At 48.3% G+C, this 12,749-nt stretch overlaps 1 protein-coding gene across 1 annotated transcript in view; it reads left to right on the forward strand.

The window, feature by feature from the left end:
• Window positions 1-3,631: 3,631 nt before the first annotated feature.
• Window positions 3,632-12,749, forward strand: part of Scamp2 (secretory carrier membrane protein 2) — a 25,936-nt gene continuing 16,818 nt past the window's right edge. Inside the window, exon 1 of the mRNA XM_004628724.2 lies at window positions 3,632-3,782. Coding sequence (XP_004628781.1) covers window positions 3,726-3,782 — 57 coding nt within the window. The 5' untranslated portion in view covers window positions 3,632-3,725. The remainder of the gene's footprint in view (window positions 3,783-12,749) is intronic.

The raw sequence follows: 12,749 nt of genomic DNA on the forward strand, positions 1-12,749 counted from the left end.
GGCTAGCCTCCAATTACCTCCATTCTCCTGTCTCTGCCTCCTTAGTGCTGGCATTGTAGGCCTGCACCACTAGGCCGGTCTTCTGCACAGATTTACTGAAGCAGCCAGCAGCAAGGAGTATTCCAGTGGGTGCAGGAGTCAGGTGTGATAGCGCATGCCTGTAATCCCAGCACTGTACCTGGGGGTGGGGCAGGTAGTGCTGTAGAATCCAAGGAGAACAAGATGGCACTATGCTGCCTTTGTAAGTTTTTCCATTCTGGAGAAGGAGGGAAGATAGACAAACACGTTTAATAAGGAAATCAGGGGCCAGGGAGGTAGCTCAGTAGAATAAGCGCTTGCCTTGCAAGCACAAGGGCCTCAATTCAATTCCCGATTCTGGAAAAAAAAGAAAGAAAGAAAAGAAATCAGGGCTGGGGAGATGGCTCTGTAGAATAAGTGCTTCCCTGGCAAGCGCAAGGCCTGAGTTCAATCCCTAGTTCTGCAGGAAAAAAAAAAGGAAATCATGTAATCTGGTGGGTAGGTGAGTGTGGGCACAGTTTGCAGAATTTAGGAGGTGAATATTATTTTATTTTTTAAAATTTAGCACAAGGCCTACAAGGTCTCACTATGTAGATCAGACTTGTAGTGATTCTCCTGTATTCAGCCTTCCAAGCGCTGGGATTACAGGTGCGTGCCACCACACCCAGTCTCAATCTCCGTCTCAGTGCACCCCGGGGATGGGGCTGGCACTGCATGCCACCAGCCACTGTGCTCTGCCTAAGCAGGCATTTTAGTCCACTGAGCTATCTGACCAGCCCTAGGGAAGTCCCATTAAGGCAGATTGACACAGCTTGGAGGAGGAGGGAAGAGTGGTCCAGGCAAAGAGCACAGCTACAGCAAATAACAGGAGTGGCAGAGCAAAGAGTGTAGGGGGAGGAGTGGCAGTGGACAGGACCCTGAAGGCTACTGTGGGGAGAGGGTTACTGCTGAGATGTGAGAAAGGACTGATTAATGATGTTGGTAAATGCCACAGCCATGCTTTTGCCTGCTTTGGTGTCATCCTCTTTTTTCTTTCTTTGCAGAACCAGGGATTGAACTCAGGCCCTTGCGCGTGCCAGGGAAGTGCTTATTCCACTGAGCCATCTCCCCAGCCCATCCTCCTCTTTGAAAGGAATAATAATGTCCTTCAGAAAGTCAAAAGAATCAGGAACACTGCCTGAGAAAGGCTGGGCTGGGCCTGGCCATGGAGTAACCTTGCGGAGAAGGCTCTGACAGGCGACAAGAACATAGCTCAGTGTCATGGTGTGCCTGGTAATTCCAGATTCAAAAAAAAGAAGGTTCTGATGTTCCTATCTTGTTTGTCAGCAGCTTGGGAGGAGAAGAGCCCGCTGGGGGGACCAGGAGCATAACCCCAAGCTCTGGGGAACTGGAATGCAGGGTGACAGTCCCAACCCCCAACCTCTCTCCCCCATTTCCACAGCCTTCTGCACATGTGTCTAAGGGAAAGAGAAAATAAGGTTTTCTCTGTGAAGTTGTGCCCAGGTGTGGGACAATAGTCTCTCTGGGGTCCTCTGACTTAGGTAAATCAGCCTACATTTCCAAGAAACTTTCTCATTCAGGAAAGGTAATAGACAATCACAGGAACAGCCAACTCAAGTTCCTACTGCTTTTGAATAGTGTGTGTGTGTGTGTGTGTGTGTGTGTGTGTGTACGCACTCGCCACTGGGGCTTAACCCAGGACCTTCACACAGAGATACATCTCCGCCCTGTTTAAAAATATTTTTTATTTATTTTTAAATATTTTTTATTTTGTGACAGGGTTTTGTTAAATCACTCAGGCTGGACTGATCTTCCTGACTCTGCTTCCCAGCTTGGGCGCAGAAGTTCTTGACATACCCCCATCATGGTACCACCCACCACAGAAACCAGACCTACTGCCACTTCCTCAGAATCTTCCTGTGAAGAGAAAGAATAATTTAGATTACTGAGGCACTCAGAGCCCCATCCCTATATCCTACCACATACATATAGAATGTTGTAACCTAGAATCTTCCACTCTGCTTTTGGGTTTTTGGTGTGTGTGTATGTGTGTGTGTGTGTGTGTGTGTGTGTGTGTGTGTGTATGAGACAAGGTCTCACTATGTAGCCTAAGCTGGCCTACAAATTGGGAACTGGTTACCAGGGGAACAAACAAGTGATTAGAGGGTTGACACTTTCAGCTTCAACCTCATAATCTGTAGGGAGGGAAGATGGGCTGAAGGCTGAATTGGTCACCGAAGGCCAATAAGATAATTATGTATGTAAAGAAGCCTCCACAAAAAATAAAACTACTAATGGTGTGGTGATGCACACCTGTAATCCCAGCAACTCTGGGAAGCTGAGGCAGGAGGTTCACTGCAAGTTTGAGGTCAGCCTGGGCTACATAATAAATTTAAACCCAGTTGGGGTTACATAGTGAGTCCCTGTTTCAAAAAACTAATACAAGGACAACAACAAAAATCTGGATTTAGGGATCTTCCAGTTAGCCAAGCACAGGGAGGTCCCTAGAGGGAGGTGCTCTGCAGGGGGTGTTAAAGCTGCACCACCTTCCTATGTGCATCTGTCCCATCTGATGCTTGTTCACACCTTTTGTAACATCCAGGGACAGAACTCAGGCCCTTGCACTTGCCAGACAAGCACTTATTCTACTGAGCCATCTCCCCGCCCTGTAACATCTTTTATAATAAACTGACAAACATGTTTGCTAGAGTTTATGAGCCACTCCAGCAAATGTGTTGATCCTAAGGAGAGGACCTTGAGAACACTGATTTACAGCCACTCAGTCAAGCACAGGTAAGGACCTGGCATCTTGGTGCACATCTGTCATCCCAGCGCTCTGGGAGGCTGAACTGAGCATCACAAAAGTTCAAGCTCAGCTTGGTCAACCTATGAAGACCCTGCTTCTAAAAGAGAGGGGGGTTGAAGACTGGAAGTCAACGTGAAGGCCATAGTTCAGTACACAGTGAAGGAGATGAAGCAAAGAGGAAGAGGAGGAGGAAGAGAAAAGAAGGAAGAGAGAGAGAGAGGAAGGAGGAAGCGAATACAATTAGCAGGGCTGGAATTAGCATCTGAGTTAGGGGGATGATCACCGCATGGGACAGATGTGGGACTCCTGTCTCAAACTGTGGCCAGTTTCAATCGAATTGAGGATTAGGACACCAGTTGGCATCTGCTGGAGAATTGCTTTGTGTGTAGGAAAACAAACCCGCATATATCTGGGGGCAGAAGTATGCTGACTGGGAAAGTATGAGAAGACGAGATTATTTTTTTCTTCAGTTCTGGAGACAACCCGATGAGTAGGTTTTATCACTAGTCTGTGTAGACTTCCCAACTTGCCCTCTGGGGAAAGGAAGAAGTTACATTTCTTGATCCACTTTTGGGAATTTAGAGTTACAGAGTTGGCGGGCAGCAGAGTGAGCAACGTTCAGGAATATCTCTGATCCTGCCTCCGGCATCCCAATTTCTCGGTCCTCAGTCCTCAGACCACAAGCTCCCCAGAAGGGAACGGAATGCCCACCACCCTCTCTAGTGGGCGGGGCGAGCGGATCTCTGTGACGTCATGGACCACACCCCCCTAGCAAGCTACTGCGCCTGCGTCAGAAGTGTTGCTTATTCCCGGAAGTGGAGGGTCTGCCCTCAGTGCCGCTGGGTCTGGGCGCCGGGAGGCAGCAGCGTTCAGGGAGCTCGCCCCCCAAGCCCCGACCACCATGTCTGCTTTTGACACCAACCCCTTCGCGGACCCAGTGGACGTAAATCCTTTCCAGGTAAGACCCCCTAATTCACAGATCTCTCTAGGGCTAGGGGCCACAGACCCGGCCTCTTTCGCCAGTCTGGAGACGTGGCGTAGGAGGGACGGGCTTTGTGTCCAATGGGAGAGCGCGCTTTGAAGGCTAGCCTATCCTAGCGGCTGGGGGGCGGGACTAGCAGGTGGTTCTGCAGAGGGGCGGGGCGCTGTAGCTGGATGCACTGCGATCTCCCAGCGCTTGGGTGGGGGTGGGGGGTCGTAGCTCCATGGCTGGCGCTGCTGGGGAAGGAGTCTGGCGCGGTTACAGTCGGACTCGCAGGGAGCACCTCTCGCATCGGAGAGAGAGGCGAAATGTGGCTATCACATTCCTTTAGTCGTGGAAAGACACCTGTCTTGAGCCACCTTAAAGAGGGTGACAACAAAATGAAGTAGAAGTTTCTACTGGCACGAAGAAATGTGGGAGAATCTAAAGACCCCTCTACCAGCAGCAGCCAGAGTAGCGTATAAAATGTAGGACAGTCCTTGCAGTTGATCGGGAAAAAAAGGCTGCTAGAGGGGAGTCAGGCAGGCCTAGGTTTGTAGCTTTCAGCTGCTTTTAAGTTGGAAGATGGTCTTAATAAAAACCTCACACCTTGGCGATGAATTAGGAGAGAAGAGAGGTGGCTCTGAGAGAGTCTTGGCCCGTGTGTGTGGTGCAGTGTTGCTGTGATGCACTAATTTGTGAGCTGCCCTGACCTTTGGAACAAACCGTCAAGGAAGAAATGATCTTTCTGAAGTTCAAACCTGCCTTAGAGCGGAGAGCACAGAGCTGGTCACTTGTGGAGAAGAGCTTGGGCTCCTGTTAGCTCCAGGGCGTCTTATCACCTCTTTCTGCCTCGCCAAAACCAGTTCTAGGGACGCTTGCATGTGCTGACTGGCAATTAATGAGCCCTGATACTTCTGTTCTGCTAAGATGTCACCAGGCATGAGAAATCATCCTCTTTGTACTTTATTAAGGCCATTGGGAGTTTCCAGGCCCCCACTCCCACCCAGTCCTTGAAGGGGTCCTTCCTGTGAGTCACAGAGTGTGCTTTCCCCCATGAATTTGTCCCTTTCAGGGTCAGGGCAAAGGCGGGGAAGGCTTGAGCTAAGTTATTACCACTGTCAGGAGAATGGAAATTTTAGGTTGCTTTCTTGGTTTCAAGGTTATTTAGCTGGGCCGGGGAGATGGCTCAGTGGAATAAGTGCTTCCCTGGCAAGCACAAGGGCCTGAGTTCAATCCCCGGTTCCACCAAAAAAAAAAAAAAAAAAAAAAGGTGACCTAGCCAATGGGAATCCTCCAGGCACATTTCAGTAGCTTGTTCCTTTTAAGACTGGGGAATCCTAAATATTCCTCTTCTAGCTTAATGCTTTCTGACAGGACCTTTGCAAAGACCTTGTCTCTTATGTAAAGCAAACAGACATCTGTTGAGTAAGGAAAGAACATTTACATTTTTTGTGTATGTCAGTGTCTTCAGGTAATTTTTGCTTTGATTACAAAACTGCTATATAATACTGGGGTTTGGACTTTAGCAAGGATCAAACAGGCTTTTGAAGTGTGGTGTGTGGTGATGTTCTTTTTTTTTTGGTCCTGTTGGAATTCAGTAAATTTTCTGCTGACATCAGAAGCAGTCAGCTGCCCAAAGATGCAGGGAGCTTTTCTTCAGTGTGGGCAATGGGCAGAATCATCATCATCCTGCCCTGTATTAATAATAGCTCCTTGGAAGTCTTAAACCACATCTACAGACCCAGAGATGATTGTGCAAACTCCAGGGAAAGTAACTTCTCCATTCAAGGAAGACAGTCTGTCAGGCAGTTCGGGGATGTGGCAGGACAGGAAGCAGCTGCTGGTCTGTAAACCAGCAGCAGCTGGTCGGCAATCCTGTGAGGGAAGCCAAGGTCCTAGCTGGCTGCAATACCATGCCCCTCATCCTGCGCTGAATTTTAATCCTTGGCACACATTAGCATGAGGAGCAGCAGCTTTGGTTGTGCAGATTCTGAGCTCCTTCTCCTGGTCAGAGTGGCCCTCGCTTCCTGTAAGACATAAGTGTCTGCTTCATGACTACTGGTGCTGGGACTTTGGCAGGGTGCAGCCCATGAGTGACAGGGTGTGAGCCCAGCTTCCTTTACCCAGGGTGTTGGCACAGAGCTCAGGAGAGAGCAGGTGGGGAGGCGACAGACTCAGGAACTGTCACACCTAGCCAGCCTCCAGAAAAGTCACTTTTTTCTGTCATGCTATATCATGGTGGATTGTAAAAAATACATTTTAATGTTCAGAGTCTGTGGGTGACACTTGGAACTGGGAATATTCTTAGAAATCTATCCTTTTCCATTTAGCAATTTGGAAACTAAGAATTGAGAGTCACCTTCAAATTAGCAGGAAAGGGGCCAGACTTGGGCCTCATTCCCAGGACTGTGCTGTTTTTAAAAGTTTTTGAATATCAGACATTGGAGTTATTTTAGGCCAGCCAAGGAAAGAATGTAAGATTATCACCACTATCATCTTTTTATTTTTTAGTGAGATGAGATCTTGCTATGTAATCCAGACCATTCTGAACTTGCTAGTAGCTCTGGCTGGACTCAGACTTGTAATTCTCCTGCTTCAGCCCCCTTAGCACTAGTATTACAGGTGTGTGCCACCATACCCAACTTCTCCTTCATCCCCAGTATTGGGGATTGAACCCAGGAAGTGTTGAACTACAAATCCAGCCCTTTTTACACTTTTGAGACAGGTCTTGCTAAATTGCCCTGGCTAGGCTTAAACTTGTGATCCTCCTGCCTAAGCATCCCAGAGTTCTGGGATAACAGGTATGTGTCACCATCCCTGGCTTATTTTCACTGTTCTTGAAATGAGAGTACGAATAGTAGTGAGTGTTACAAATTAGAATAAGCAGAGTGTCTTCCCGCCCCCAGCGTTAGGAGTTAAAATCATTTTATTTTATTTATGTTTTAAGAATCATTTTAGATTTCATTGTGGGTTTTGTGTGTGTGTGTGTGTGTGTGTGTGTGTGTTGAGGATTGAACCCAGGTCTTGTACCTACTGAGCCCGTTTCACTTCTGAGTTACACCCCTAGCCCCATATATGTGCTTTTGTGTGTGTGAGTATAACAAAATTTTGATATATAATTCAGGTTGGCCTCAAACTTTTGTCAATCCTCCTGCCTCAGCCTCCTCTGTGCTGGGCTTATAGACATGCATCACCACTCCTGATCGAGTTCTGTTCTGAATCATGCCATTCTTGGAAGGTGCTCAAGATCTGTGGTCAGACAGATTTGAGCTTTTTTTTTTTTTTTTTTTTTTTTTTTTGCGGAGCTGGGGATTGAACTCAGGCCCTTGCACTTGCCAGGCAAGTGCTTATTCTATTGAGCCATCTCCCCAGCCCCTTGAGCATCTTTTTGTTGAAGATCAAAAAGTCCTACTAGTTTGGTCAGGGATCTGAGAAGTCCTCCAATTAAGATATCTGCTCAGCTTTATTTGCCTGGCATTTCTCGAAAGTTGTTCAGCTATGTAACCCTGTTTCTGTTCAGTCTTGGCCGAGCCAGGACAATTTCCAGTGCATCTATACCTAGCCTTCCTCATCTGAAGTCTTTCTCAGGCCCTTGCTTCTTCCCCTGCCCCACAATGTGAGCACAGGCTTTTCTGACCATTCCTCGTGGTCAATTGCAGTTGGGGTTTAGAACTTCTTGCTAAGCAGGAGCTGTAAGTTGAAAGTTAAGGCCCGAGAGCTTGGCTGAGGCTTACCAAACTTCCAGCAGGAAGCAGGAAGCTGCAAGCCAAGCAGCCATTTCCCAACCTCCAGCGGCACACCCCAATTTCCCTGTCAGTTGTGGCCCGCCTGCTGTGTACTCTCGGTGCTCAGACCCTGCTTCTGCATGATTGCAGGGGTATTTGCCTCCAAAAGTTTCGCTAAGACAGATGATAAAGAGGTGGAGAGCTATAAGGAGGCATTATATGATCTCCTTCATTTCTCAGAACACCACTAAAAGTCACACTACCCCGGGCCACCTTCCTCTGAGGCACCTCTGCCAGATTTCCCCAGACCGGGCACCAATTGGGAGGGGACTGGCAGAGGTGGTGATGCTGAACAGAGTGGGGCCCTTAGCCGCAGACCTGCCAAGTCACACAATCTCACTTTCACACGTTAAGAGATAATCTCAGTACTGTGGCTCCTTCCCAAGGACTGGAACGCTTCTTTCCTGTGGGAGGAGAAAGTGGTGGCGGAAACTGACTGGGGTGTGAACAAAGTTAGGTAACTTTGTTCCTCCCGCACAGACACTGAAGGCTTTGTCGCTTCCCAGAGCTGGACTGCTGCAGCCTGACTGTCACGTTGGGAATTTTCAGAACTGCCAGTGGACCTGGGAGAACCTCCCGATGCCACAGAACATTGTCTTAAAAAAACTGAAAATGTCAAGGCTCTTAGACCTTAACACTCATCTGCACACAGCTGCCCAGATGGAGCTGTTCCTATAGGTGGTTCACACGAGAGGCCTGGCAGGGCTGGGGGTGTAGCTCAGTGGCACGGCTCCTGCCTGGTAAGTGCAAGGTCCTGAGTTTAATTCCCAGTACAAAAAAAGAAGAAGAACTTGGTCAGAGACTCATGTGAACTTGAACTCTACACTTTCCTTACATTTTCTTAATATTTAATATTTAACCAGGACAGACAGTAATATTTAACCAGGATAGACAAGGGTACTCACTTCTCATTTAGAGAAGAGTGCCACAAACATTTGCAGGGCGACCTGGCCAACATGTGACTTCTGGAATATGTTCACAAGTTAGTCCTCATTCACCAGGCACTGCCACCCTTTGGGCCAGGACATGAGAGCTGGGTAAACAGGCACATGATCAGTGCAGGCCAGAACTGGGCAGGTAACAGGAGAGCTGAGAAGGCTTCTCATAGGCTAGGCATAGTGGTGCATGCTTCAAATCCTGGTACGATGAGAGGATGAGCCATGAGGATTACATGTTTGAGCCCAACCTGGGTAACTTTAGCAAGACCTGTCTCAAAAGAAAAAATCAGAAAAAGCTGGGGATGTAGCTTAGTGTAAAACCCTGTGTTCAATACCCCCCCACCCCCAGCTCCTGGCCTTGCATAGGGAGGATGGGGCAGTGTGCAGTGAACTCTGAAGCATCTCAGGAGGAAAGGGGCAAAGGCAGAGCCCTGTGCTCTATGAGAAGCCGGGATACTCAAGTGAATCCTGTGCTCTGTCACCTGTGTGTCTAGGAGCATCCACCGCTGGTCACTCATGCTTATCCGGCCAGCCTTTCTTGAAGCCCCATCATCATGACCTTCACATACCTCAGCCTCCTGTCACTTCCAGTCCCATCCACTTAGAACTTGCCAGACTTCTGTCCCTGATCCTCTTTTCACTTCACACCTTCACTCTCTGGCTTCAGAGTAGCATGTACTTAACCCGGTCCTAGATCTAGAACCCAATCCCTAAGCCTCTCTCACACTTCTAGTCAGTATTTCCAACCCTTGGTTAGACCTTTGCAGCCACCCAGCCAGATCTTCACACAGGTCTTTCTCTCCAACCTGGGTCTGAAGGCTCCAGGATCCTCCCAGCTTGCCACACCCAGCCTGGAAAACCTGTTTCTCCTCTTCTAGCATCACTTATCTGGTTAATTGTAGCACTGTTCACCATTCACCTGGGCTACCCCTCCTTCCTTTGCCCGCCCAGAGTCACTGAGTCTGAGACTTTGTCCTCCCTCCTCTGCCATCACTAGCTGTGTGCCCTGGTCTGGTCCCTGCCATCACCCATGTGGGTGGTTGGGCCCCAGCCCATCTTTCCAGTGTCCTTCCTGCACTGTGCCCTGGAAGCTCTGGTCTCCATTGCCTGCAGGGTTCAGTGTAGCCTGCAGTAGTGTCAGGCTGGTTTTGACTCCTGTCTCACCACATAGCTTCTCCATGGCTACTGTTCCCCAAAGCCTGCAGCTCTTCATAAAGATTCATGGCTTCACCTCTTTCTCTATGGCTTGCTCAGTTCCTCCTGTTTCCTGAGATCCAGCACAGATACCTTCTCAGGACAGCCTTCCCCGACTCCCCCAGTGACCTGGCCGCTGCTGCCCTCACCTGGCATGGTGCCTATCAGGGCCATCACCATGTATGCTGGCCTCTGTTTGGTCCTGGGTAGCAAAGGCTTTTCTTGTTGGCTTCTCGCTCAGCCTCTGGTGTGAAGTGGTTTGTGTGGGGAATGACAGGCAGGTGGCTCAATGTGAAGATAGACTGTGTCCTCAGAAGGGCTGTGCAGGGTCCCAGAGGACTGCAAGTGCTGGCCCAAGCGGAACTGAACTATCTTATACATTACTACCTGTGGCAGAGAGGAAGACCTAAGCATGCACTATGGTCTTCCGGAAGGCTCTCAGTCAGTTACACTCCACTTTTTTTTTTTTTTAATGTATTTGGTACAGGATCTCACTACACAGCTCATACTCAGAGTGATCCTCCTGTTTTCAGCCTCCCCAGGGCTGGGATTACAGGTGTGCTCCACCACACCCAGACTCATTGGCCGGCTCAGTGGGCCTGAGGGCGGGGCTGGCACAGCATGTGTTGCCTGGGATTGAACCCCAGTCCCTGCTGCCCTCCACTTTTTGTTGCTGTTTTGTTGTTTTTTGAGGCAGACCTCACAATACAGTCCACTCTTGCCTTAAGCTCATTATGTACTCCAGGTTGAGCTCAATCCTCCTGTCTCAGTCTCCCTTTGCTGAGGTCGCAAGCCACCCTGTCCAGCTCCTCAGGCTCTCTTTTTACTTGTGTCTTACAGTAAAAATAACATAATTACATGTATAGAAAGTTTAGGTGGGCTGGTGAGATGGCTCAGTGGTCTAAAGCACCTACTTAGAACAAGTTTAGCAAAGCACAGGGACCACGGTTCAATCCCCCAGCACCACATGCCAGCCAGCCCTGCCCCCTGGTGGGCTGAGCTGGCCACACACACACACACACACACACAAATAAATAAATAAATAAAATTTAAAAAAAAGTTTAGGTGCTGGGTGTGTTGGCACACTCCTGTAATCCCAGCACTTGGGAGGCTGAGGCAGGAAGATCACTGAGCATTTGAGACCAACCAGGGCAACAAAGTGAGCTCAAGGCCAGCCTGAACTGCATAGTAAGAACCTGCCCCCCCCCCCAACTGGGGGATTGAAGAACCTGTCTTAAAAAGGAAAAAAAAAAAAAAAAAAGAAAAAGAAAAGAAAACTTTGGATACAGAAAAGTTATGCTTATTTTTACCTTTAGCTACCATTACTATTTTAATTAACTTGTTTTCCTGCCAGTCTTTTTGCATATGATTACTTTGGGCAACACTGTTGTTTGGCATCTTTTTACAGACCCTCCCTTATGTCACTGTGCTGTGATTTCTGGTGACTGTTAAGGCTTTCAAGAAGGTGTGCACCAAAATGCACTTGTATTGTACTTGGGAATTCTTCTGATTTTTTTTTTTTTTCTCCTATGCTAAGTCCTGGCACAATGTGGATATCTTTTTTTTTTTTTTTTTTAATTTTATTTATTTATTTGTGTGTGTGTGTGTGTGTGTGTGTGTGGCCAGCTCAGCCCACCAGGGGGCGGGGCTGGCTGGCATGTGGTGCTGGGGGATTGAACCGTGGTCCCTGTGCTTTGCTAAGCTTGTTCTAAGTAGGTGCTTTAGACCACTGGGCCATCTCACCAGCCCCACAATGTGGATATCTTTACAGGTTCAGCTTTTTACATGTTTTTGCCATGTTTTCTTAAGATGATTCTGGACCAGCCATGGTCATGCATCCCTATAATTGAAGCACTGTGGCCTGAGGCAGGAGAACCAGCAAGAGTTCCAGGCCAGTCTGAGCTATGTAGTGAGACCTTGTGTCCAAAATAGGGGTGATTCTTAGGTTTGGGGTCAGAGAGTTCCAAGGTAATTTTAGGCTTTCTATGAGTCTCGGTAAGATAGCCATTCTTGCTTGATGATGCTCAGCCTCATCTGTAAAGTACACTGAAGTTCCAGAGTGCTGGTGAGTCTGTCTCCCGGAGAGAAGGATCTGAGCTTTTTAGTGCATGAGATGTTTATTTAATATGATTTTGGTTTGACCCTGTGTCTTAGTTATTTTTCTCTTGTTGTTGAGACCAAACACCCTACAGTCAAAGTTGCTGGGGGTGTGTGTTATTTACCTCACAGTTTGAAGACATTTCAGTCTATAACCAGCTGGCTCCAAGGCAGAGTGGTACAGGGCTGGGGGAGATGGTGGTGGTAACCATGCACGGTGGCAAAAGACAGCAAAAACAAGGGGCAAAGATAAGAGTCTTTTTGTCCCTTATATATGTAGGCTACTTGCTTTGTGGCAGGTGTGGCACCCACACCCTTAGTCCCAACATTGACCATGAATCAATGACAAACTATATTCAGCCACCTCTCAAAAACCCTATTAGGTAGTGAGACTCTGAACACCCTGTAGACTCTTCCCTAAAATAAAAAAAAAAAATAAAAAGCCCTATCAGGGCTGGCCAAATAGCTCAGCAGATTAAAGTGCCTGCTTAGGCAGATGCAGTGGCTGGGGTTCATCCCCGGTGTGCCTTGCCAGCCCCGCCCCCAGGGCATGCTGAGACAGCTGTTGAGACTGGGCATGGTGGCGCACGCCTGTAATCCCAGCGCTTGGGAGGCTGAACACAGGTGGATCACCACCCAATCTACATAGTGAGACCCTGTAGACTCTGTACTAAATAAAAAAAATAAAGCCCTATGACCACATGAGGCTTTGGGAAGCCATCTAGACAAAAATAATAACACCCTGTCCTAGGTTGAGCTTGAACTCACCATGTAGCCCAGGATGGCCTTAAATTCCTGGTGCTCCTCCTGCACTAGTCTCCTGAGTTGTGGGATTACAGGCAGGCACCACCACACTCAGCTAAACATGCTTATGTGGAGCCTGAAATCAACTAATCAACTTCCCACAGCAGACAGCAGGAACTTTGGGAGAGTGTGTGTGTGTGTGT

Source organism: Octodon degus, unplaced genomic scaffold (genome assembly GCF_000260255.1).
Source record: "Octodon degus isolate 3935 unplaced genomic scaffold, OctDeg1.0 scaffold00026, whole genome shotgun sequence".
In the NCBI taxonomy this organism is placed as follows: domain Eukaryota; kingdom Metazoa; phylum Chordata; class Mammalia; order Rodentia; family Octodontidae; genus Octodon; species Octodon degus.